General features: G+C 43.8%; 1 protein-coding gene across 1 annotated transcript in view; it reads right to left on the reverse strand.

Moving 5' to 3' along the window:
* Nucleotides 1-26,303, reverse strand: part of LOC144804563 (rho crystallin-like) — a 127,618-nt gene that overhangs the window by 36,410 nt on the left and 64,905 nt on the right. The window contains 3 exon segments of the mRNA XM_078671920.1: nt 8,259-8,342; nt 8,344-8,376; nt 21,075-21,242. Of these exon segments, the coding sequence (XP_078528046.1) occupies nt 8,259-8,342; nt 8,344-8,376; nt 21,075-21,242 (285 nt within the window).

The following is a 26,303-nucleotide window of genomic DNA, read 5'->3' on the forward strand; positions in this document are numbered from 1 at the left end:
TAACTTAAGACAAATTCCTAAACTTACTACTTTTGGTATTCACAGAAGTTACGATTTTGTCTTAAGACAGACTTAAGACAGACTTAAGACAGCCTTAAGACAGAATCCTAACTTAAGTCTGTCTTAAGTCTGTCTTAAGGCTGTCTTAAGACAAAATCCTAACTTCTGTGAATACCAAAAGTAGTAAGTTTAGGATTTTGTCTTAAGTTAGTTCAGTGAATCGGGCCCGATGTGTATATCTGGATATAATATCAATGTTTTAGATTTTTATCAAAGATGGTATGGTTTGGAAAATTATAAAAGTAAAAAGAAGAACATACAGCTTTTTGTCTGTGGGACACTGTTTTGTACACATGGAATAAAGTGTCTTTAGTTTTATGAGATGTTTGAGTGGAGTGACTGTGGGATGAATGTATTTGAGTTTTAAATGAGGGATGGTTGGGGGTATATAATTCAATTAAGGATAAAGGTTCCGCATTATGTGATGTATATTATATGATATCAATATAATTACAAGTATTATTCGCTTATGAATTTGAATATGGAGTTATATTTCAATAAATGTTCAATGTATTGATATATTGAAGAATATGTTTGACTGCTGACATTTTGATTTAGCACAAGTGTGAGGTGGGTGTTTCTTTTGTTTACTTGTTTATTGCCTTGTTCCACTTCTCTATCATGTAGAACTCATCTATCATGTAGCTAGCGGACCAATTCTGTTTGATCTTGATTTGCTGTAATACCTTAGCTGGGAATGGTAGCAGGAATATCGGTCTGTAATTGATGAGCTTTGGTGGGTCAACAGAGGGTTTCTTCGGGGAGCGTGGCCTGGCCGGCTAAGATGGCGGACGTGCCTCTCTAGATTTCAGTCCAGCCTGATGCCCATGCTGACAATACCTCCCGTGCCCCCTGCGGACCCCGAAATAGGAGATTAAGCGACGCTCCCCACCAGGAAAGGAACCTGAGTCTGGCTGCGGGATCCCAGGATGTTTTCCCGGCGTTTCCTGGTCCCGTGACAGAAGGGGCAATCTCACGTGTCCTACCAGATACCCTCACAGCTGCAGGGCCCAAAGGTGAGAGCCGACTCTGGGGTAGTGTGGCCCTGGGAGGCCATAACACCCAAAGTTGAAGACAGCCCCACATAAGAGTCCCAGCTGGCAGCGACCATCTACCCCCCACAGCAAAGTGCCAAAGTCACCTTCTACCAGCAACCCAGTACAGTGACCTCCCCCACTCGGCGCTGGGTCTCGAGGCGCGCGGCAGGAGGCTTAAACATGCCAAGAGTGCCGGTGGTGCGCCCGCCTGAGACGGAACTTTGCGCGCACACGGAGGCGCCCAGTAATAGTGTGACCATTGGACCCAACACCGGCGGCAACACAAAGCGCAAATCCCAGCAGGCAGTGATCGCTAACGTCCCACCGTGAGGTACTAAATTCACCATCCACCCGCACCCCTGCACAGCAAACTCCCCTTCACTCGGTGCTGGGATTCGGGGCGTGCAGCGGGGGGCCCAATTACACCAGGGGTGCCTACGAGGGGGCCACTTGCGCTCGTGGGAAGGTGCTCAGTGATAGTGAGGCCGTACCGCTCAACACCGGTGGCAGCCAGGAACAAGCAATCCAATTGACGATTGCCAATCCCCCACCGCACGGAGCTGCATTCATCAACTGCCCGAACCCCAACACAGAGACCTCCCTCCGTTCAACACTGGGTTTTAAAGCGTGCGGCGGAAGGCTCACACGAACTGTAGGAGGGGCGGCCGCCATCATTGGAGATTCACACCCACAAGAAGGAGCGCATCGCCAGAATGGCTATAACGTCCAATTACGACGGCAACCCGTCACATAGGATCCGACGGGCAGCGATTACCAACCCTTCACCAGAGGGCTGAATCAGTTGTCACCCCGCAACACACTAAATACCAGTACACTGCAGTATACCACAACGACCTCCCCCCGCTCGGGGCTGGGTCTGGAGGCACCCGGCGGGAGACTCCAGGGCATCAGGAGCATCTGTGGAGGGACTGCCTGCACCGGAGCATTGCGCTCATCAGGAGGTGCCCGACGGCAAGGAGGCCATAGCAGCAGGCCAAAGTGTGAAAAGCGGCTGGCAGTGATCATCAACTCCCCACCACAAAGTACTGAGGAAAGGCTGCCAACATCGGAGCTTCACGCTCGCAGGAAGGCACCTTACCATTCCTGCAGAAATTGCTTCACTATCAGGACAGAGACACTATTCTTAGAGCGGCCAGACAGAAAGGACAACTCCAAGTGGAAGACAAACAATTAATGCTATTCCCAGATTACTCCTGCGCCATCCAGCAACAAAGGGCCACCTTTCTAGCAGACAAACGAACTCTACGACAAAGAAACGTACAATATGCTCTCCTTTTCCCTGCTCGCCTAAAAATCTTGCCTAATGGAACTGCACATTTTTTCACCAACCCAGCAGAGGTGGGTGATTGGGTGGAGCAGCGGCTATCAGGACCAGCCAACCACAGAAACACACAAAGTCATCGACCCACCAGCCACCAAAGACGTCAACACAAGAGAATCACCCTCACGCAGTTGAGCCCCTGCTCTGATTTCCTCATGCAGCACTCCCTTGACTTGGAGCAAATTATAGCGCAACACAGGAGAGCACTGCAAGCGGCTGCAGTAGTGCAATCGACGGAGGACAGCTCGGATGCAGAGAAAGCCCCCCACCTGTTCACATTCGAAGAAGTAAGCGATGCACACACCTCCCTCGATGGCTCAGTCACACCCCCAATAGTCACTCCTCAGACGGCCGCTACGCTGATTTAGACCCCAATCAACTTTGAAGTTATCACAATAGCATATTACACGAGCTGACATCAGCCTCTAAACCATGAACAAGGATGTGGGAACGTGGGGCAGGAGCGGCACAACATGACACACTGAACTAGGTCGCGGTGAACAATCAACGGTACAGGGGGCTCTTTGCCAACCCTGACTCAGCATCACAAGTTACGCCGTCTATGCAAACATAAAAAGGCAACAAACACAGATAGTTCTCCCACAGGAGACACACCTATCGGCGATCTTGGTGGATTGTCTGCGTAGGAAGTGGCGACGTATCATCTGCGCCACCACATACTCTGCATTTGTCAGGGGCACCCTAATCTGGATCCGGCCCGGGATCTCCTTTAAGGAACAGTCACGTACCATAGATAAAGAAGGTTTATTTTCCCTAATAAAGGGGATATTGGAGGGCCAGTCCATTCTATTAGGAAGCATATATGCTCCCAATGCAGACCAGGACCAGTATTGGAGGGGCCACACAGGAGTACTCACCCAGCACACCTTAATCCCATGGCTCTTGGGGGGTGATTACAATTGTGTTCTGGACATTCATCTCGATAGGTCCCATTCCCCACCGATACACTCACCAGCACATAAGCAGACAGACCAGTAAGGATCGTTCCATCGAAGACTCGAAACGTCGACCATTCAGTCCTTTTCTTTGCTTATGATTAACCTTCATAGATGATTTTTTTATTGTATCAAAATAGATGTCTTTTTTCAAATTAATACAGGATTGGACTTTGTTGCAAATGAATTATAGGTTGTTTTTTTCACTTTTCCTTTTTTCATTTGTATAGCACTGTATTCCAACCTTTAATGTTGATTTGTACCCTTATGGCTGATTAAGCAATCTTTATATAAAAATGTTTTTTTCAAAAGAATAACTACTCCGTGTCTCTCTTCTCTACTATGTAGAGTATTTTCTCAAAGTAGCTTTTGAATGCTTTAAGTCACAGCGTTCCTGAACTTAATGATCTTAGTACTTGATTGACTCTTTACATTTTCTGTGATTATTTTTAACACAGAATCACTATCTGTTAAATAATTGTCATAAACGAAGTTCCTTGCAGGCACCTTTTATTCTTGATTATCTATATTGACCCAAGCTCGCAAGGGTTTATCGGGTTTCCCACCCTTTTTCTAAACACTCAGATTCTGGCACCGCTGGTTCACCCAGACCAAACGGATTTGTTCCGAGGCGCAACACCTCGCATAACATAGGTAGATTGTTTTATGTTCAAGACAGGGCAAAAATGCATTTCCCTAACGCGGTATGTCTTATACCAGATCTTGAAAAAGCTTTCGATACCCTTCTGTGGCCGTACTTATTTGCTGTCCTTTGTAGATTTAATGTGGGACCTATCCTGATAAAGTACACAAAACTTCTCTACAAGGGCCTAACGTCACGAGTGAGGATAGGTAAATATATCTCTGCTCCCTTCCCAGTTGAAAGAGGGACTAGAAAGGGGTGCCCCTTGTCCCCCCTCTTATTCGCCCTAGTAGTAGAACCCCTAGCAATAAGGTTACAACAGGAGGGTGACACTTGGGGTATACAGATAGCATACATGCTGCACTGCGTTTCACTCTATGCAGATGATCTCTTGATCTATGTCAGGGATGTCATAAGTGACCTCACCCTCATCTGGACGGCGCTGAGCGACTTTGCGACGGCCTCAGCCTCAAGGTCAATTGGGCCAAATCCATGATATTCCCACTGAGCCCGCACTTGGCCCCACTCAACATATCAGTGGGAACCGATACACTCGCCTGGAGCACTGCTGCACCTAGATACCTGGGGGTGAGACTGTTTCATTCCCCCACAGATTTGTATGAAGGAAACCACCGCAAGGTACTAGCCGGATTGCGTGCGCCCCCATCGGACGAGTAGCCCTTGCAAAAATGGTAATGGTCCCCAGGCTCCTTTACCATTTCACCAACCTTTCAGTGATACCACCAGGTTCATTTTTCGAGAGTTGGACACGCTCCTGACCAAATTAATCTGGGGAGGAGGTAGACATAGGGTGGCCTTACCACACTTTACTTACCCACAACTCAGGGAGGACTGGGAGCCCCGTCATTCGAAGCATACTTTCTGGTGGCGCAACTCCAGTGGTTATAGTACTGGACAGCGGAACGTTATATAGGAGAAACAATCACGGAAGAGGGGCGGATACCCCTCCCAGCCATACGGAGACTGCTGATGCCAGGTAGCAAACCCCTCTGCACTTACCCTCTGCAAGTGACCATAGCTCATACAAGTATGCTGAAAATACATCACATGTCCAGGGGAAAACCCCCTTACTCACCCTTACTCCCGCTAGTGGGATTCCCCTGCAACAACAAATAATATACAGCCCGCGCCCTCCAGATATGGACCTATCACTCAGTCACGGAGATGGAGTCCCTGTTCGAGGTTGGACAGTTAATTACTTATGCCCAACTGACCGCCCATTATGACCTTCCCCGGGACAGTTCAAACTACATCGGCAGCTACTAGACAGCGGCCGACCCTACTGGGACCTAAATGCGTGGGAGCCCCCAACACACCCGGTAATACACACTGTATTACACATGAGGGTAGGTAGGCATTCAGTTATCTGGCTATACAAAGCCATTCGGGAACTGATTCTCCGCCCATTAGACTCACTACGACAAACGTGGGAAGACAAAGTGGGTCGGGTATTCAATGATAAAGACTGGGAAAAAACCCTAGAGTACCCCAAAAAGGTTTCCAGGAACGCACGTTTTAGAAATATTCAATTCAATATACTACATAGGGCATACCTCACTCCACAACGTCTCCACTGTTTTTATCTTGACACACTCTGCCTGCCCTCGATGCCAGACCCTCGAGGCGGATTTTAAACATATGTTCTGGGACTGCCCCGTTGTACACCAATACTGGGACAGAATACACCAAACATTCTGGGAGACGACCAACATTCTGACCATGCCGCCATGGGAAGCCAGTGGCGCTGCATTTTCCGCAGGTGGAAAACCGAGAAGGTACAGTACCGCTTCACCTCCTTAGCTATTCTCTTAGCAAAAAGGGGTATAGCCATGCACTATCGTGCCCTGGGAGGACCCCACGAGGCAGCCTGGATAGGGGCCATGAAGAAGTGGGGCGTGGCAGAGCAAGAGGTACTGCTGGATGAGGAGGTGAGGGGAATACGGAAGCACCCAATCTCTCTAGAATGGGCACAACTCATGCACCGATTTACTCATGAAACAACACAATCGTCATCACAGACAGCCACCCAATCACAGACTCCACCTTTATCCCTCCGAAGGCCGATGGAATATATCATATGATCAGACCTAGACACCTAGGACGGGCACTGCAATGAGATGACCTCAGCCTCCGACTGACACATACAGTCAAATCTTCACGGCCCCCCCATCTATCTGATACTGTATCATAGAATGCATCCACGACCAAACACATAACCATATTATACTAATAGCTCTGCAATGGCCTCCCCAGTTCACCCCTGAGGTTAATAGTTTTTTTCCCCTACATCGGTGGTTCCGAACCTGATGATATCTCAATGGGAAGACACACGACAAAAGCCTTGTGAGAGCACACCACAAAGGAACACAAAAGGAATACACAATGATCCCCGATTAAAATCGACATACTCAGCCACTAACACCAAATCAGATGTCGGGCACGGGATAACACCTAGAATGTTCATTATACCATATCTGCACGGTCAGAACATGTAATGCCAAAGTAATATACGATGAAGTATTTTTTACTGATATTATTATTGATGTCATGAAATACAAAATCCCAATAAAAAAATGTAAGCAAAAAAAAACTGAGGGTTTCTACATCAAAGGGAGGACCTTTGGGCGTTGTCAAGCATCTGGTAAGGTTGCAGAAGAGGTGGAGGTATTTAGAATGGATAAGAGCATGGCGCTGATGATTATCAGTCTTTTGAAGTAGGTGTAGTGGGAGCAGGGGTCCGATGGTGCCCCTGAGTGGTGGACTTCATGGTGGTGGAGGTTTCTTCGGGGTGATGATGGGCCTTTTTGTTAGCATTGTTTTTCGGATAAGACCCGGAGGTATTTGGTGAGGGTTGAAGTTGCTGTAAATGGTGGTGATTTTGCTGTTGAAGAATTGAGAAACATTGTTGCAGAGATCCTGTGAGGGGGGTCCCTCGTCTTCTCTGCTCCTGCTCTTCTGCCTCCGATAGGAACAGGAATCAGGCAGCTAGGCTCCCTTCCCAAAGCCGATCACAATGCTGCAATGCAGCATTGTGATTGGTCTGTGCACTGTGAGCTGGAGGGGTGGGCATGTTCTCCATGCAGGCTCTAATGCAGCCTGCATGGAGAACAAGAGAGTGTGCATGACTGGTTTGGGTGGCCTGAGAGGGCTGACCAAACAGTCACTGTGCACTCAGGAGTGGGCAAACCACTCCTCCCCTGCTCGGAAAGCAGAGCAGCCTGCCCGCCCACCCCAAAGCAGCAGCATACAAAACATGAAATGACAATAACTTTCAGGTATTCTCATTTTATGTTTCTCACCGCTTAAAAGCAGTGGGGCGACGCTCCTCCACCATAGCGGAGGAGCTGCCCCTGCATAATGGAATATCAGGTATTGTTGGCTATAATGCACATGTAGCATCTGCCACATTTGTTATAGAGCATCCCATTCACCTTAAAGTACGGAATGCTCACCCCTCATCTTTGTCCCTAGATGACACAGAAGGGCCACTGCTTCCACTTCTCTGAGCCAAGCCGGCACCACTTGCAAAGTGATAGTCGCCAAAGCTAGGGTTGCTCTCAGTTGTGATACAAAGCAGACTTCAGTAGCACTGTTACCAAGCCAAGAAATCAAAACAAGCACAAATGGTTGTAAAAATACCAATACTTGCAATGTGAAAAAGGAATGAGTTTATATGCTACTAAACAAGAAGATTCTTTTGATTTCGGCAGATGGCTATGCTACTCTCCTGAAGCAACATGTCCACCTATGGGAAGAAGCAAGAGGGGACATATAGGCATCACTCCCCCAAAAGGCCCAGTCATGCACACAATGCCCAGGCTCTGCACATCTTTCCTACACACGCTGCAAATCTACTGCCCACAGTGCACATTCACCTACACTATACACCACCTCCTCCAAAATATTGCGAGAAACATCAATCATATGTCTCATCTATCTTATTGAAGGTGCAATGAGGCTCCAAACACCGATGTTGGAACGTCAACATGTTGCCTACACGCAGGGTAGTAACCATTTCACTACCTTTTTTTTCCACCACCAATGACAGCCCAGTACATCTCTTGGTGGGTTATGCCAACTAACATTCCTGCGATCCCTGTCTGGTGTCAGCAGCTTTGAAGCGATCCCTTGGATACATACAATCAGTAAAACTCACAAGCATATACCTCCTTGCTAAGATATTTCGCCCGAATATGTACCTTCATGGAAAAGGGGAAGTGCATGATGAAAAGGTCCAGGTAGTCCAACTGAAGGTCACTCATGGATTTTTCTAGGGCTTTCCTTAACCATATCAGGCGAGAAGAACCTACACCATAGCTGTGCAAAAAAAATATAAGAAAGGTAAGCCTTCGTTTTTCACAGTGTACTTCATCTCCCTCTTGTAACATATTTCACTTTTTAGCTTCAAGCTATTAAAGCTGATGATAGTTCCACACATATAAACCTAGTAAAGTAGTGATATTTTGAAGTAAAAATACAGCAGAAAATACCGCACAAATATTAAAATTTGGTAATGTAAAAAAATTGAGCAAGACAATATTGTGAACGAATTATTTTTAGATTCACTTTTTAACAGAGCAATAAGAGCAAAAAATGTTCCACTGTCCATTTTAGGAACTTGTTATTTTCCTTCCCCTCTGCAGCAGGACCAAATTGACAAAGTTACAGACCAGTTCAGCTGGTCCTAATTCTTCAAACAATGGTCCATAACAAAGGCTACCAAAATCGTTTTTAAGCAACTTTATTTAGCGTGGATAGAACAGGTAACACACAAAGCTCATAATGACCAGGAGATGAGTATTAGTATATAGTATACAACCAAGTACATCTTGGTTATCAGTTGATGACAATACACATTCTGTCATGGCTAGTGAGTTTCATATTAAAGGAGCCACTGAGCAACAAAATCAGCATTGATAGGCTCATATACAACTAGCAGAGGACAACATTACTCGAGTGATGGTATCCCGTTGCTAATGGTTCAAGTTGGTGAGATGTGCCTACGTCTGCTGTAAAGATCAGTGGATTTGGGGGGGGAGCGTATGCATTACAGAGGATTGTCACTTTATATACATACATAAGGGGGTGTCCTTATCTTCTAAAACAGTGTCTTTTCATTCCCAACCATCACCATTCACTTCTCCCTGGTATACTGATGCCAGATCTTGGTCCACCACAGGCCTGAGGAGGGCAGGTCTGAGGCTTTCCAGTTCTGGGCGATTGACCGTCCGGCAGCCAGCAAGGACCGAGAGATCAGTTTCCGGTGAAAGAGCACAGAGGATGCAAACCCTCATCATCAGCATCAACCAGCAGAACCATCTGCAGCTCCATCACTAATTGTATGTTAGTAATATCTTTGATTTAAGATAGGGCTTCCCTTCTAAAACATCCTATGCGTTTGCACTTCTACTTCACATGAAAGTAAGTTCCCCTCACATCCAATACCAGCCTGCTCATGTCCTAACCACTAAACACTGTTTTAAGCTTCACTGCTTTCAAGTACCGCCTACAGATTACTTTATGTACATGTTCTCTATATCGTGCAGAGATTGAGATTTCAGGTACTCTCTGCCTTTTTAGCCATTTCTATAGTAGCACACGGCTTAACCTTTTTTCTCTTTTTTTTAGAGTTTTCTATAGCGGGAACTCGACCCGAAGATATTAGGTATCAGAGCTCTTTACATGAGCACCAGTTTCGTGACAGATGGACATATTCATTGTTGTTAGGCGCACCACCTGCCATATCTTTGGGACAAAGAAACGAATTGCTGTTCATGATGTTTAAGATTTCCAAGACGACCTCCCCTAAATGACCTTCCAGACTGTCTCCTGAGAAAAAAATAGTATATCATTCAAGAGACAGTCAGTCCGTGTGGGAAGTAGAAATAATGGGACTGAACTGAAGTCATCCTTACACTAGGGTGACCAACTGGCATGGGTGCAAATTCAGGACAGTAAGTTCAAAAATTCAGGAGAAAGGGTCAAAATTCAGGACAAAAATTCAGGCCAGAAGGTCAGAATTCAGGACGAAAATTCGGGACAAAAGGTACGTTTTGCATACACATCAGAGGAAGTCACGCAATAGTGCATACCTAAGTAGACAACCAACACAAGCACAAGTCAAAATAAGTTTATTTTAGTTTGAGAGAACCTTGCACTCAATGCATCTGTTGTGTATGCGAGTGAAACACACCTGCGTTTTCATATTTAAAAAAAAAAAGTGAAGAAAAAGATCAAAGCTGGAGGCTTTTCAGATCTTACATGCCCGCTCTCCCCCACTGAAAAAACCCACCAGATCCTAAATGCTGTCACTGGGCAGAGAAGCCCATTATCATCCTGTATGTGATAAGTAGGCCAAGATACAGAATGATAATGGGCCTGTTAGCAGTCTGTGCCAGGTTGGGGAGGGGCTGCTGCAGGCCACAGATCACAGCAGGAGCGCGAGCTGGCCCCTGCAGTGAGAGTTACAGGCTGCCTGCAGGGGGCAGCGCACGCCAATGTCTGAAATTACGGACAAAAGGCGTCCATGGAAGAACCCCTTACCGACAACGGACAGGAAGCCCAAATTACAGGCAGTCCGTGAAATTTACGGACGGTTTGTCACCCTACCATACACGGAACACTGCTGCTGTCAAATTTGTTGTGAACTCGTGCTCAACCACACTTGACCAAAAACAAACCAGTAGGAAAAATAGTTTTTCATGAGCATAAAAACAAGCCCGACTTACACAGATGAGTTTGTTTTCTTTGAAACCTTGTGTGACCCTCTCTGTGCTGACTGACCCAGGAGGCTGTGGATCATTCAACATGGAGGATAAGTGACAGAGTGGGTCTACCCTCACACATCTGCTGGACAGCTAGCTAGGAAATATTTGGCAGACCTCCACAGGGTATGTTTGTGTCACACATTTAAAATGAAAAAAAGGGAGGCAGCAGTTAAACAGAGGGCTCTTGGGTACAAATGTATCTTAAAATCTGAAAGAACTATAGATCTCCACAGTAGCTTGCATGAGTGGATGAATGCAAAAAGATGTAACCTACCAGACATCACTTGCTTTAAAGCTGCGACTGAAGGATGAAACCGGACTCCGCTAAACAAGCAGAGAAACTGACGAGTGTATAGACTCCCACTTTGAATTAGAAATTGCAGAGAAAAGTTTCAATGTGGTAACAAAAGGGAACAAACATTGTCAAACCCAATAGGTCTCACTTATACAAGAGCTATTGACTTTGGCAATGTGTTTTTGCCATGTTGTACACCAGTGTGGCTGCTGTTCAGCATGGCTAAATGTTAGTGGTGGTGAGTGTCGTAGAGTGAGTGGGGAAGTGCAATGTCTTACAGTGAATTTGTTAGAGTAGCGTGTCATAGAGTGGAGATTGGAGAGTAGAGTGTTGTTGAGTAGACTTCCGTGGTTTAGTGGCAGAGAGTGTTGTAGAGTGCAGGGTCATGGATGGGAGTGGGGTGGATAATGGTGGAGTGGGTCAGAATGAATTGAGGTAGTGGGGTGGATTGGATTAGAGTAGGTGAGATGGATTTAATTAGTGTAGAGTGTGGTGGATTGAGTGGAGTGAGCTGGATGGCAGTAGGTGGACATAATGGGGTCGAATTGGGTTGGAGTGGGATGGGATGGATTGAATTGGATTGGGTGGATTAGATTTGATGGGTTGCTGGATTGAATTGTAGTAATAGGACTGGGGTGGGGTGGATTGTATTGAGGTGGTATGGATTGAATTGGAGTAGGATGGATTATATTGGACTGGGGTGGGTGAATTGTATTGGAGTGGGGTGAATTGAATGCATTGGAATGGATTGGGGTGGATTGGATTGGAGTGGAGTGGCATGGATGGATATATTGAATTAGGATGGGGAGGACTTAACTTAACTGGGGTTGGGTGGACTGGGGTATGGTGGGGTAGATTGGGTTGGATTAGAGCAGAGTGGGGTAGTCTTGATGGGGTGGATTGGACTAGGGCGGCTTGGAGTGGGGTGGGTGGATTGGAGTGGGTTGGATTGAATTGGATTAGGGTAGGTTGGATTATGGTGAGGTGTACTGGAGTGGGGTGGATTGGATTGAGTGGGGTGGGTGAATTGGATTGAGTGGGGTGGATTGGATTGAAGTGGACTGTAGCATGTGGTCCGGAGGGGGTGGACTGGATTTGAGTGGGTTGGACTGTAGTGGGGTGGGCTGGATTGGAGCGGGGTGGACTGGAGTGAGGTGGAATAGATTGGAATGGGGTGGATTGGAGTGGGGTGCAATGGATTGGATTGAGTGGAGTGGATTGGATGGGGTAGGGTTGATTTGACTCAGATGAATTGGATTGGAATGGGGTGGATTGGATTGTGGTGGGGATATTGGGGTGTGGTGGGGTGGTTTGGGTGGGGTAGATTGGATCAAGGTAGCTTGGATTGGGGTGGATTGGAGTGGGGTGGGGTGGTCTGCAGTGGGGTATATTGGATTGAGGTGTACTGGTTTGAAGTGGGGTGTATTTTTGGAGTGGGTGGATTTTGTGGAGTGGGTTGATTGGATTTAATTTGACTGGATTTGATGGGTGGGTGGATTGTAGTGATTGGGCTGAAGTGTAGCTGGATGGATTGGAGCTGGGTGCATTAAGGTAGACTCGATTAGACTGTAGTGGGGTAAATTAAGGTGGATTGGAGTGTGGTGGGGTGGGGTGGACGCACTGGATTGGAGTGGGGTGGATTGACTTGTGGTGGATTGGAATGGATTTGAGTGGGGTGGAATGGATTTGAGTAGGTGGGTTGGGTTGGTTTAGATTGGAGTGGGCTGGGTAGGATTGGGATGGTTTAGATTGAATTGCAGTGGGTAGGAATGTGGGGTATTGTGTTGTGGGGGATTGGATTGGACCATCAGAATGCCAAAACCTGGGTCATGCTTACTGTTCTCCCTCAACCTTGCCTTACAGCAATTCAGGAGCTGTCAACAACATGCTGACATTTTCATAAGGACACGCTGTGATTTTAGCTTAGTACATGCAACACTGGTCCCATGCATACAAGCAATTTGAAAGGAATAAAATATAGACGGAGTCAATCTATATTACGAGTGACATGTCCAGCCGGACAGTGGTCTTCAGAGTTTACTCAAATTACACTTCGTTATACCACAAGGAGTACCTTCCAAAAGTCAGCCAGTGTGGAACACAAGCCTGTGCCCAGCACTTACAGAACAGGTACAGAGGGTGGATATAGGGAGCAAAGAAGGGCTTTTTAAGGCAAAGCACGTTTTTCTGTCATTAATGCAATTATACAGAATACTTAAACAAAGCACCATTTAAAACACATAGTAATCACGTTTTTAGCATTTGGTGCTCAAAAGGTCGACGGCGTTTCGGATCCCCCAGTAAATCACGGGGACCATCATCAGGACATTTCAATGAAAGCCTTAACAATGATTTAGCCTCTAAATGCCTAGAAAGGGAAAGGAAGGAAATATATACATTTAGATACATAGACTGAAGAAATTTCCAGAACAGGTGACTTTGTAGTGACCAGTGAGAAACTCGACTCAAGGGCGGGTGGAGTTTTTTGTAGTGACAAAGTGGCTCAAAACGAGCATGCTGGCGAAAAATGCACAGTTGATAGCGCAACTGATTCCATGCACTGTCGGTGAGGATTAATCGATCGGGTGGAACAGACCAATACGCCCGCGGGAGGGCATGTTGCTATCAATAATCGAGTGTCTGGGTATTGCAGAGGAATAACATGGTCGGTCATCGATAAGCATGAATTAACGGGTGATGGTCGTGACGCATGGACGATTGCGGGCTCGGCGCGGCCGATGGTACGTGGTGGGAGAGTGTTTATGCTAGTACGTATCGAGCGTGAATTAAAAAGAGGCACCATGAACCTTTACACTAATGTGCTCTCATCGAAAGGGAAAGGAGCAGATGCCGTATTACAGTGTGCAAACGAAGTGAATCCGAAGGGCGAGCTGCGGGGAGGCAGGGAGCTAGCTTACCGTAAATCCTCAATATGGAACGGCGGTAGATTAGTGTGGATTGCGTGCGCCCTAAACGAGGAAAGAATAATTCAGTAATCGGGCGTGCGTGTGGAGAAGTTGCAAGGAACTAAGGAGCAGGAGCTCCGGTTCTTACCACAGTCAAGCGCAAGGTCCCGCGGTACACGCTGGTATCCGTCGGAGTCAGGGGAACCTAAAGGGAAACCCAATGCGTTAGAACTAGCCTGGTGCCTTAGGGGGAGGCCAGGAAGTCCGCTGGTAACTGAGTTATCAAACTTACCGGATGGGTCGGTGGGCAGTTGTGCTCCCTGGCGTGCTCGTGAAGGAAAGGTGAACCGCTGAATATAAACTGTGCTGATTGGTCAAGGACCATGTGATGAAAGCGGGCATAAAAATGAAAGATGGACTAAGCTCGACGGCCATCTTAGGAGAGTGGGGTGCCCAGGTGAAGTGCATGTGACATTTATAAAGGAACCACAATTTTGCAAGTAAAACATTTAAGAATTACAGTAAGTAACAAAACTGACTCAAAGCCCAAATTAGATCAAAGCAGTCCATTCATCCTGCAGGTTGAGTCCCGAATTAATACTATCAGTCTTCAGAATCCATTTGAGCTCTTCTCTGTTCAATAAGCGAGTTAGATCACCTCCCCTGGGTGGAACGATGACCTGGGAAATTACAGTCCAGCGAATGTCATTTTCCGTGTGTCCTTTATCCAGAAAATGTTCAACCAACGGGGCGTTTGGCGTTTTACAGCGAACACGGCTCCGGTGTTGTGAAATCCTCAGCTTGATTTTCTGTTTTGTTTGGCCCACATATATCAAGTCGCATGGGCAAAAGATGGCATAAACGATATTGCAACTGTTACAATTAGTAAACGTTTTCAATACATTTCTCACATCTTTATAAACAAATTCTTTACCATCCAATAAGTAATCGCATACAACACACGTACCACATTTAGAGTGGCCACGGAGGGGTGGTAGTTGCCAATGGTCATGCATTGTAATATTTCTTACTGTTGGGAATGCCGCCCTTACCAATTGATCTTTAAGGTTTTTATTTTTCTTAAAGGCAAAGAGCGGAGTATTTCAATTCAAAGTACCCGAGTTCAGAATGTGCCAGTTCTTTTTTATACATTGCTTTACCCGATTTGAAATGGGTGAGTAGGTGGTTACACATACCAATTTGTCAGATGGTTGTTTAGGCTTAGGCTCGAGGAGTATTTCACGGGGGCAGTACCAGGCTCTTTTCATGGAGTTCTTGATCAAGCGCCTGGGGTAGCCTCTTGCTCTAAGTTTCTCAGAAAAAGTGTTAGCCTCACAGAAATAATCCTCCTTTTTGAAACAATTTCTCCTCAGTCTTAGAAACTGAGAATATGGCAAGCTATCCCTCAGGGCCCTGGGGTGACAACTATCATAGCTCAGTAGGGTATTCCTTTCCGTGGGTTTACGGAACAATGAAGTATACAGAGTACCATCTTGATGTTGGATATTCAGGTCTAAAAATGAAATGTTCTGCCTGTTGTGGGATAAGGTAAATGTAAGGCCATTGCAATTATTATTGAGCCAGTGCAGGAGTCCCTGAAGTTCGTCCAGTGAGCCACCCCAGATGAGGAAAATATCGTCTATGTATCTTTTCCAAGTATGCAACCCTTGATGGAATGGGTTGCTGGGAGACAAGATGGTATTGGTCTCCAGCCAGTCCATATAGAGGATCGCCAGAGTTGGGGCAAAAATTGCGCCCATAGATGTACCCCGCACCTGCTGATAGTATTGCGAGTCATACATGAAAAAGTTCTGGGTGAGGCAAATCTCCAGAAGCTTTACAATAAATAGAGTGGGGACCCTGTGCTGGCTGGGCCGGGTATTAAGAATACTTTCCATCACGAACAGGGAGTCTCTCTGGGGTATGTTGGTATATAGAGACTCAACGTCTAGTGTACAGAGAGTCTGGTTGTCAGGATCATACGGATGGTCCTCGATGAGGTTGATCATATGCATGCTGTCTCTAATGTAACACTGAGTTACTGGCACAAAGTCCTTCAGAAAATAGTTGACGTAATGACCCAGTGGTTCCAAGACTGACCCGCAGCCGGACACTAGCGGTCTACCTGGGGGGTTTTCAAGTCTTTTGTGGATTTTGGGCAAGGTATAAATAACCGGGATTCTGGGATTGGTGATATTCAAGAAATTATATTCGTGTTGGCTAATGATGCCATTAGAAAGGGCCTCTGTAGTAAGTTGCCTAATCAGAGTCTGTATCTCTTTGGTAGGATTACAAGGAAGTTTACAGTAATGGTCCGTGTTGGAGACTTGACGTTGTACATCCTCTTTGTAGTTACAAACGTCCTGCAAAACAATGCCGCCTCCCTTATCAGCTGGCTTAATAATCAGCTCATTATTATTTTTTAGGGTGGTGATGGCAGTTTTCTCTTCGAATGAAATATTAAAAGGTATGAAGAGGTGTGTTTTTTCAAGGTCAGAGATTTCTTTCAAGATAACTTTCTCAAAGGTGACAATCTCCCTCGGGATCATATTAGTGGTGGGAGAGAAGGTGGATGGTGGTCTAAAGGGTGTCACGACAGTTTTTGGCTCCGAAGGATTAAGTTCGAAGTAGGAGCGTAATCTTAGTGTACGAAAAAAGGCCATCAGCTCGGACTGAAGGTCCAAGAAATTGGGATAGGTAGCAGGGACAAAGGATAGTCCTCTCCGTTGAAGAGATGATTCATGAGCTGAGAGAGTGTGCCCTGAAATGTTAAAGATAGGGATAAGGTCGGAGGCAGAATCAGAGCTTACCATTGGTAGAATTTGTGTCTGGTCTGGCGTTCTCCCGAGGGATTGTGCCATCTCTGCTGCTGTTTTACCCCTCCTTTCTTTTGGGGTTCGGAGTTGCCTTTGGCTAAAAAATGGGATTGGTTGCGTGCCTGGCCACTAGCACCTTCCCCAGGATCTGAGCTGTCAGAAGATTCTGCTGAGGAGTCGGTGAAACCAACCACTGTATTCCTTCTATTGAAACGGCCCCAAGGTCTGGGGGTTTGTTGGTGAGGGTTGAAATTTCGGTTTACATAGAAATCTTTTTGTAGATAGGGATAGGTGCGTTCAAGTGAAAAGAATTTAATATCCTTCTTTACTTTATTCGATTTCTTATTTTGCTCAATGCTGTGGAATTCCCCCACCGTTTTATCAATTTTCTCTAACAAGGACTTTGTGTCAGTAATTGTTTTGTCATCAGTGATCTGTTTTTCCAGATCTTTAATAATATCATCCAACTTTTTAAGTTCCTCAACAGCAGTTTCAATCCCAAGCACTAGCCAGTGCCGGGAACAGGTAGTACCAATACTGCTGAACCCAGTGATTTTAGCTTAAGAACTAAATCTTAAAAAATAAACTTTATGGATGGTGTGAGGAACTGTGCTCAGGGTCTAGTTTCCCTTTCTAGCAAACTTAGCCTGCTTTTTTTATATTTTTGCTGTGAACCATTTGTCCTTGCACATGATTGTTTCGGTGAAAGGGCAATGCACCTCTGTAAATAGTTCTGCCCTGACAGATGTGTGCTTCAAACCGTGTTATTCCGGAACGTCCTGTGCCCCCAACTATGTTTTCGAAATTCCAAGATCCATCTTCCAAAAAGATATTTTCTCCTATTTTGTCTCTTGTAACATTATTCCTTTTGGTTTACTGTCCCCCGAAGGCCAGCAGGACATTCCATAACCAAGCGAAGGTCAAATATGAAAGCAATAACAGTGTGAGCTCCGGTCTCCCACACTAGCAAAGAAGTGCAGACACTTACCTTGCATTCACGCTCTGCAGCCCAGGCTCGGACACCGATTAACCCTCTCCTTCCCTGGCTCTGTGTGGAAATATCAAGTGCACACATGCAAATGATTTCAATTTAACAACAAGAAGATAAAGGCACGCAAGTAGCGTGCACTTCCCTGCTCGGGGCAATACTCCATGGGGGTGAACTTGCGAGAAAAGGTGGGATGTGCACCCACCATTAGCCATTTGCAGGCTATGATTTTTAAAGGACACACACACAGACAAGCCAATCCAAACCGTGGGAGGAGTCGGCACCACAAAGTATAGACAACAGATCACCTAACAGCGCAAGTGCTATTTAGGCTCAACCTAAAAAGGGATCAAAAGGACTGATTCTTAAATGTTGTACTCAACAGTCCATGCCCAGCAAGAATGAGATGTGTAGGACTGTGTGCACCTCTGTAAAACAGTTCTGCCCTGACAGATATGTGCTTCAAACCGTGTTATACCCGAACGTCCTGTGCCCCCAACTATGTTTTCGAAATTCCAAGACCCATCTTCCAAAAATATATTTTCTCCTATTTTGTCTCTTGTAACAATATTTCCTTTGGTTTACTGTCCCCCGTAGACCAGCAGGACATTCCATAGCCAAGCAAAGGTCAAATATGAAAGCAATAATAGTGTGAGCTCCGGTCTCCCACACTAGCAAAGAACTGCAGACATTTACCTTGCGTTCACGCTCTGCAGGCCAGGCTCGGCCCCCGATTAACCCTCTCCTTCCCCGGCTCTGTGTGGAAATATCAGGTGCACACATGCAAATGATTTCAATTTAAAAACAAGAAGATAAAGGCACGCAAGAAGCTTGCACTTCCCTGCTCGGGGCAATACTATATGGGGGTAAACTTGCATGAAAAGGTGGGATGTGCACCCACCATTTGCCATTTGCAGACTATGTTTTTTAAAGGACACACACACACAAGCCAATCCAAACAGTGGGAGGAGTCAGGCCCCACAAAGTATAGACAACAGATCACCTAACAGCGCAAGCACTATTTAGGCTCAACCTAAAAAGGGATCAAAAGGACTGATTCTTAAATCTTGTACTCAACAGTCCATGCCCAGCAAGAATGAGATGTGTAGGACTATGTACTCCATAGCAATAAAAGAGCAGCATCTCATTATGAGCCCACCCCCACTCTGCTAATAAAGAAGCCTTGATAAATGATCTGTGTACCTTCAGAAAGTGTGGGATGTATGTTAAGACAGCAACACTTAACCACTTGGCTGCTAAGGCACCTGATGATCTTCCATTGACTTTCCATTGAAATCAATGGAAAGTCCATGACGAGTTACCCTTGTCATTAGCGCTGAAGTGGTTAAAGACATTATGCTGGACTCTATCTGTATACATCAATGTCTCCATTGATGTATTCAAGAGCCAGATTCCTGCAACATGTTTAGGATCTCAACAGGAGATACATATACATATGCTGAATCTAAATGGAAATCATTCACTTAGTCATTGGTTATTGTGAAAATCTGGGTATTTTCCATAAACAATGCAACCAGCCACCTTTAGCTGTAGCAACATCACGTTAGAGTCAGGGAAATCAGGCTGTGAAGAAGAATCATGATCCAGTCAAGTCAGACATTTTTCAACCATGACATTCTACACTTTTTCTATTTGCATTCCTCTCATCACCATCCTTCAACTTGTACTGTCAGGATTGCATTGTTTTGCAGTGGCATATCACTACAGCCAGAACAATTAGTTTACAATCAGCAGTACTTGTGCTCAAATTGTTGATTTTTTTTGTAGAGTATGTTTTTGATTTAGTTTTTATCATGTTGTTAGAGAAAGGGGGAAAGCTTGCCAAAGCTGTGTTACTGAGACACTCGCGGCAACACATGCAAGTTTACATGGTGCATCACTACTGCTGATGAATCCAGTCTACACCAGGAACTCTTGCCTCTCACCTAACACAGGAAGTGGGTGAAGGTTATGGAGAATGGGGCCAATGGGCAGCAAATGCATGCAACATTCAGATAGGTATAGCGATCTAGGAGCCGTTTGCAGGGCGAACAGAAGGGTCATCAGAGCGTTTCCAATCTTTCATCAACCAGTTCTGAAATGAGGATGTAGTGGAAGACAGCTCCAAAGACAGAAATGTGGTAATACAGTGATATGCCCCTCATTTTCGGCTTTTTATTTTTATTCCATTTTATTTTTATCTCTGCTACACCCCTAAGAATCACAGACTTAGGACAGGAGTTTGAATATGTTCCTTGAGGTTTGAGAGGGCAATCCAGTTAATAGGTCATTCCCTGAGAAGGTGGACTTGATTGTGGATTATTACTTTAAGAAGTAATTAAGATATGTTTCTTAGCTTGTGTTTTTTACCTGATAGTTCTAGTTTTTTTGTGAGGTGTGGGATGATACACGTTATTATGGTTTGATAGCTCGATCAATAACTGATTTGGACAGCAAAGTGCACAGATACCCAGAATCTTAATAAAAGGAGATTCTTTATTCATAAGTTCTTTCATTATAACATTTCACTTTCTTCTTTGGATTTCCATCGTAGCCAATGTGTTTTGTCCAACAGGACTTCATCAGGGCTTGTTAATTGTTCATTCTTGGAGTTTCTGCAGCAAATTCTCCATTTATGAGTCAAGAGCGCTGGATTATTCAATATTTTAATAATCCGTATGTACACTGAAAAGTTCCTACAAACCAGAGAGTAACCAGACATCAAGTTCTATATTCTCCACTCTATATTACAATGAAGATTTAATAATCCATTGATGAATTAAGTCTTGATGAAACCGTGCAAGATGGTCCAAGGTCAGAATCCATATGACGGGAGTATGCTGACTCCCTCGAAAGTCAGAGCAACTACAATTGTGTTGTGTGCGGTATCTATGTGCCTCAGCCTCCTTTTTGTGAATCGCTTGTTTTCTAAGTGGAACACGATTCAAGTGTTAAACACTTCAGCAAGATTGCAATGGGAATAATGCTGTCAAATTATCACCTGTGAGTGTTCAGCCCGACTGCTGAGTGGAAGATGGTATTGAGAGGTTTTAGGTGGGACTTGAGTAGTATGGGTACTGGTGATGTCCTATATTTTATGCAAGATATCACTAGTGCCTCTGCGCTCCATGCTGGATTATTGATATATATCATATGCAGTAAATGTTTTATCCCATTCCAGCTTATTCGTACTCAAGTACTGTGTCTTGTAAAGAGAGGGAGTCTGTGTGGATGAAAAGTTACCTTCCCTGTGTAGAATATGTCCTCTCTCTTCACTGTTCCATCAGATATCTTGGCACGAATGGCTCGCCCAATCTCTACCTCATTGCCATAAATGTATGCACAGTCGATGTGTCGGTAGCCAAGTTCAATGGCCACTTTTGTGGCTTCTTCTCCCACACTTTTTGGAACCTAACAAGGAAAAGACAGGAAAGCAAGATGAACCATTGTTACTATTCTTTCAAGAAAGTAAATCATAAAGGCAGATTGCGGAATGTGCAATTGTTCAGAACCCTGGTGTTACATTTTGTGAATAATGGCTCATGACCCGACACATTACAAGGAAAACACTCTATTACTCTAAGACTCTAGTGATTTATTGTAAATTCAGATACAAGGGAACCATTACTTACAATAGGCATACACTGCATTAAGCAACACCTGATTTACATATATCGTATTTAAATATACCATAACATCCTCAATAAAGTATGGTTTCACAATTCTTATAACCTCATAGAAGTACCTTTTAGCTAAGGTGTTTTCAAGACGACATCTGAATTTTACACAATATAGAATTCTAAATATCCAATCTTAGGGGCCCATTAGGATGCCGGGCGGATCGCCACCGCCATGCAGGCGGTGGCGATCCGCCCGACATCCTTGACTGCCCGCCACCTATTTCCCCCCTGCCATATTACAATGGCGGGGGAAACCGCGGCGGACGGAAACACCGTCTGCCGCATTTCCGCCCCGGTCGCCTTGCGGCCGGGGCGGAAGAGGGTTCATATGGCTGGCGGTGTCTATCAGACACTGCCAGCCATATTATGATGGCCTTATTCAGATGCCTTTCCGTGGTGGCACGGAAAGACATGCGGTCTTTCCTTTGAGGGCCCCCTGCGGGCCCTCATGGTGAAGGTGAGGTGGGGGGTGCACATGGGGGGGTACCTGTGGTACCCCCCTGCATTTGCATACACAAAGCGGCAGGCACCGCGCGGTGCCTGCCGCTTTGTGTATGCATATGCATGCCATGCATTTTTAACATTGTGGCAGGCGGTGCTTTCAGCTTTTTAGCTTTCAGCTATTATGATGCACCCGCCAGTGTGGTGGGCACATCATAATAGGCATGGTGGGACCGCTGCTCAGGTTGCGGGCAGTCCCGTTTTCCACAGGGATGGCGGGCGGGCAAACTCTGCCCGCCATCCTAATGGGGGCCTTAGTGTGCACTGGCAAATTCAAAAAAGTCACAATGCCTAATTTGAGGTTAACATCTTGTCCTCCTTGTTTCTCAATGGACCACAATGATTATCTTGCTTCAGAAACGTCAATAACTGATTAACTGTTGTGATTAAGACAGTGAAGAAAAAAACACATTAAAAGAGATGCAAAGTGCATGATGAGCTGACAAACTAGGCATTGCTTGTTTCAGGAGCTCATATACATCATTGTTGAACACTTGCATTGCATAGTTGTGGATCGAGAGGAACAGACCTTGTTTGCTTCGGTATAAAATACATAATAGAACATCACTGACATTTTTAGACTTTAAGACAACCAATTTGCAGAGTACAGACCATAATTTACTTTATTTTGTGACTTTGTATTTTCAGACTCTGGTGTTATGTATGGAACACTTTTTCTATATGTTTGGTAATGTGACATCCAATGGCAGGCATCAAACGTGGAAGTTTAGGTAAATATGCTGACACCGACCCCTGATGAATGTGTGACTACAGGGGTTTTGTGGCCCTCTTGGTGTTCAAGAAATGGCAAATGCAATGTTACAATGCATTATGCGACCACTGCGGTGGCAGTCGCATCATAATTGGGGTGGCGGGACCACTGCATGACAAGCAGGCGGTCCCGTTACCGCTAGGTTGAGCTGGTTCACAAATCATCCTACACATATATTAAATAGCTAAGGATCTGCAACTAGACATCAAATAGAAAAAGACCTTTGACCATATTGGGCTCTTGAACAGGCGGATACATGTTGGTGCGTGGATGTTCAAATCACTGTATTCAGGAGACATTCCAAGATAATTGTTTCTAATCATTCCACGGGCACCCAATAATAGTAAGAAAAGCACTCAGTGAGTACCCTTGTGATATCTTTAGTCACTGGATCCGATCTTTAATCCCAAAAACATTTCATCCAGAACTCCAACAGCAAGTTGAGTTCCTCATTGTGGCATTAACCTACATCGAGGGAAAGGGCTTCCCATGATGAATCCTGCCACAATAAACTGGTTGAGGTGTCTCCTTCTAATATATAAGTATAGCTGGGTATGCTGGCAGAACCTAAAATGAAGGATCTTACTATTTAGCAACTAAGTACTTATGGTGTTTTATTGATGACGTGAAATGTTTCAGACCTTCATACATGTTAAAATGAATTGGCCACTGACTAAATCTGAGTGCAAGACAGAAGTGCTGGGCATACTTTTCAGGCCTTCGCTAACATGGCCTTTTTTTGTGCTTAATTTCTACTAACAGAAAGCGGAAAACTGTATGTGCTAAATATTGTTGATGCTTATGGTGGAATAGTCAGAGAAGGGTTTTCTCCCTTCTCTGAAGCATTTGAAGGGGATCACTGACAGAATATCAACAGTCAGAATATCGAGGTACAAAAATATCATCAAAAAAATATCGATGTCCAGAATATCGAAGTCCTATCTACATAATGGTAAGTACAAAAATATCAGAAAAAAATATCGTTGGCAAAAATATTGTTGTTAAAAATATAGTTTTTTAATGTTTAAAAAAGAAATTGAATAAAATGTATAATTAAAAGAAACATAGTTAAAATACTTTAAATGTTCAAATTATAGCTAATACATATAATATAAACATAAATTAAACATATATATGTATAAAATATAATATATACTTACTTAATAATATTTATAAATAATTATTTTAATAACATACATTGGTAAAAACATATTAAAAATTATAAATACATATATATATATATATATATATATATATATATATATAAATATACATACACCAATAATATACATAAACATATAAAAAGTATATATAACAAATTAAAACATTTGAATATTTTTAATCTTTTTAAAATACATTATACACTACATTAACTAAAACAGTAGAGAAAATATTGGATAGTGGAGTGGATAACATTACTATTCCTACTCCAGAGAGTGCAACAGCAGGAAAAATGTTGGATAGTGTACCGGTAAAAATTACTATTCCCACTCCAGTGAGTGCAACAGAAGGGAATGTGTTGAATAGCGTAGGGGTAAAAATTACTATTTCCACTCCAGAGAGTGAAACAGTAGGGAAAGTGATGGATAGCTTACGGATAAAAACTATTTTTCCTACTCCAAAGAGTGCAACAGTAGGGAAATTGTTGGACAGCAAAGGGGTAAAAATTACTATTCCCACGCCAGTGAGTGCAACAGTAGGAAAGTGTTGGATAACGAAGGGGTAAAAATTACTATTCCCTCTCCAGAGAGTGCAACAGTAGGGAAAGTGTTGGATAGCGAAGGGGTAAAAATTACTATTTCCACTCCAGGAAGTGCAACAGTAGGGAAAGTGTTGGATAGCATAGGGGTATAAATTACTATTCCCACTCCAGAGAGTGCAACAGTAGGTAAAGTGTTGGATAGCGTAGCGGTAACAATTACTATTCCCACTCCAAAGAGTGTAACTGTAGGGAAGGTGTTGGATAGCAGAGGGTTAAAATTAACATACTTATCAATTAATTCTTTTTTTAAAAATTGAATAACCAATTAATATTTAATAAAAAAATTAATTATGTATAATTAATAAAAAATACAAATTAATAATTACTTCATTATAACTAAATTAATACCCACTCTATTCCCCTATAAACCCACAATCCGCTTCTTAAAAACCCAACAATTAATATATTTATAAATTAATCATTTAATAAAAATTACTTACCAATTAATAAATAATTAATAGTAAATTAATTATTAATAACAATAAATAAAAACTAATAATTACTTTATTTAAATTAAATCACTTTCCAGCCTATTCCCCTATAAATCCACAACCCACTCCAAAAAAATAACACAATTAATATAATTATCAATTAAGCAATTATTAAAAATTCATTACTAATTAATAATAAATTACAATAAATTAATTAGCAATACCGATAAATAGAAATTAATAATTATTTTATTATAATTAAATTACTTCACACCCTATTCCCGTATAAACCCACAACCCGCTATGGAATAAAAACCTTTTTTTAATAAAAATAATTAATAATTTCTGAAAATTATTATAAAAATAAACTATAATTAAAATACTTCCCACCCTATTCACCTATAAACCCACAACCCACTATGGAACTAAAACGCAAAATTTACTTTAAAAAAAATGTAATAACTTCTTAAACTGTAAAACATATATTTAAAAAAATACAATACTTAACAAAAAATAAAGAACACATATATTTAAAATACATACTAAAATACATAACACTAATTTAAACATCGTTATTATTAATCAAATATTTTTACCTTCATGTCAATATTCTGGTCACGGGGAGGAACATGGCGGTGGGCTGACGCTGGTCGCAGGAGCTCGGCGAGGCAGCACAGCGCAGAAAACGACAGAAAACGGCAGAGAAATGGCGTGATTAATGAGACTCCGCTACTAAAACTTACCCGGTGAGAACGGGGATTCGGTTCTTTTCCTTCGACGTACTGCGGTGGATTGAGTGTTTTTTTTCCTTTTCTTTCGGTGTCGGTGCTGCGGGCCAGAGGCTCTAAAACTCGGGAGAGGACGCGGATGGGCAGAGAGGCAGAGCAGGAAGCCGGGTCCGCGCTGCTCGATGGGCTCGGTGAGCGTCGGACCAGGCTCTGGATTCGGTGCCGGACTGCCTATTAAAGACCATGGGCCCAATTCACAGAATGAACTTAAGACTCAATCCTAAACTTACTACTATTTTGGTATTCACAGAATGCACTTACTACTTTTGGCATTCACAGAATGAACTTACTACTTTTGGTATTCACAGAAGTTAGGATTTTGTCTTAAGTTTGTCATAAGACAAACTTAAGACAGACTTAAGACAGACTTAAGACAGACTTAGGGACAGTCTAGGTTCCTTGCTACAGGCGTTAAGGGGGGACCTTATGACCAAGTTCAAAATATCCAAAGCAAACCAGAAGGGTATTCACGATAAGTGTGATGCCCTGGAGTCAAAACTGGACGACATATGCACACGTACGGGGTCACTCGAGCTTA

This window comes from Lissotriton helveticus, chromosome 1_1, assembly GCF_964261635.1.
Source record: "Lissotriton helveticus chromosome 1_1, aLisHel1.1, whole genome shotgun sequence".
NCBI lineage: Eukaryota > Metazoa > Chordata > Amphibia > Caudata > Salamandridae > Lissotriton > Lissotriton helveticus.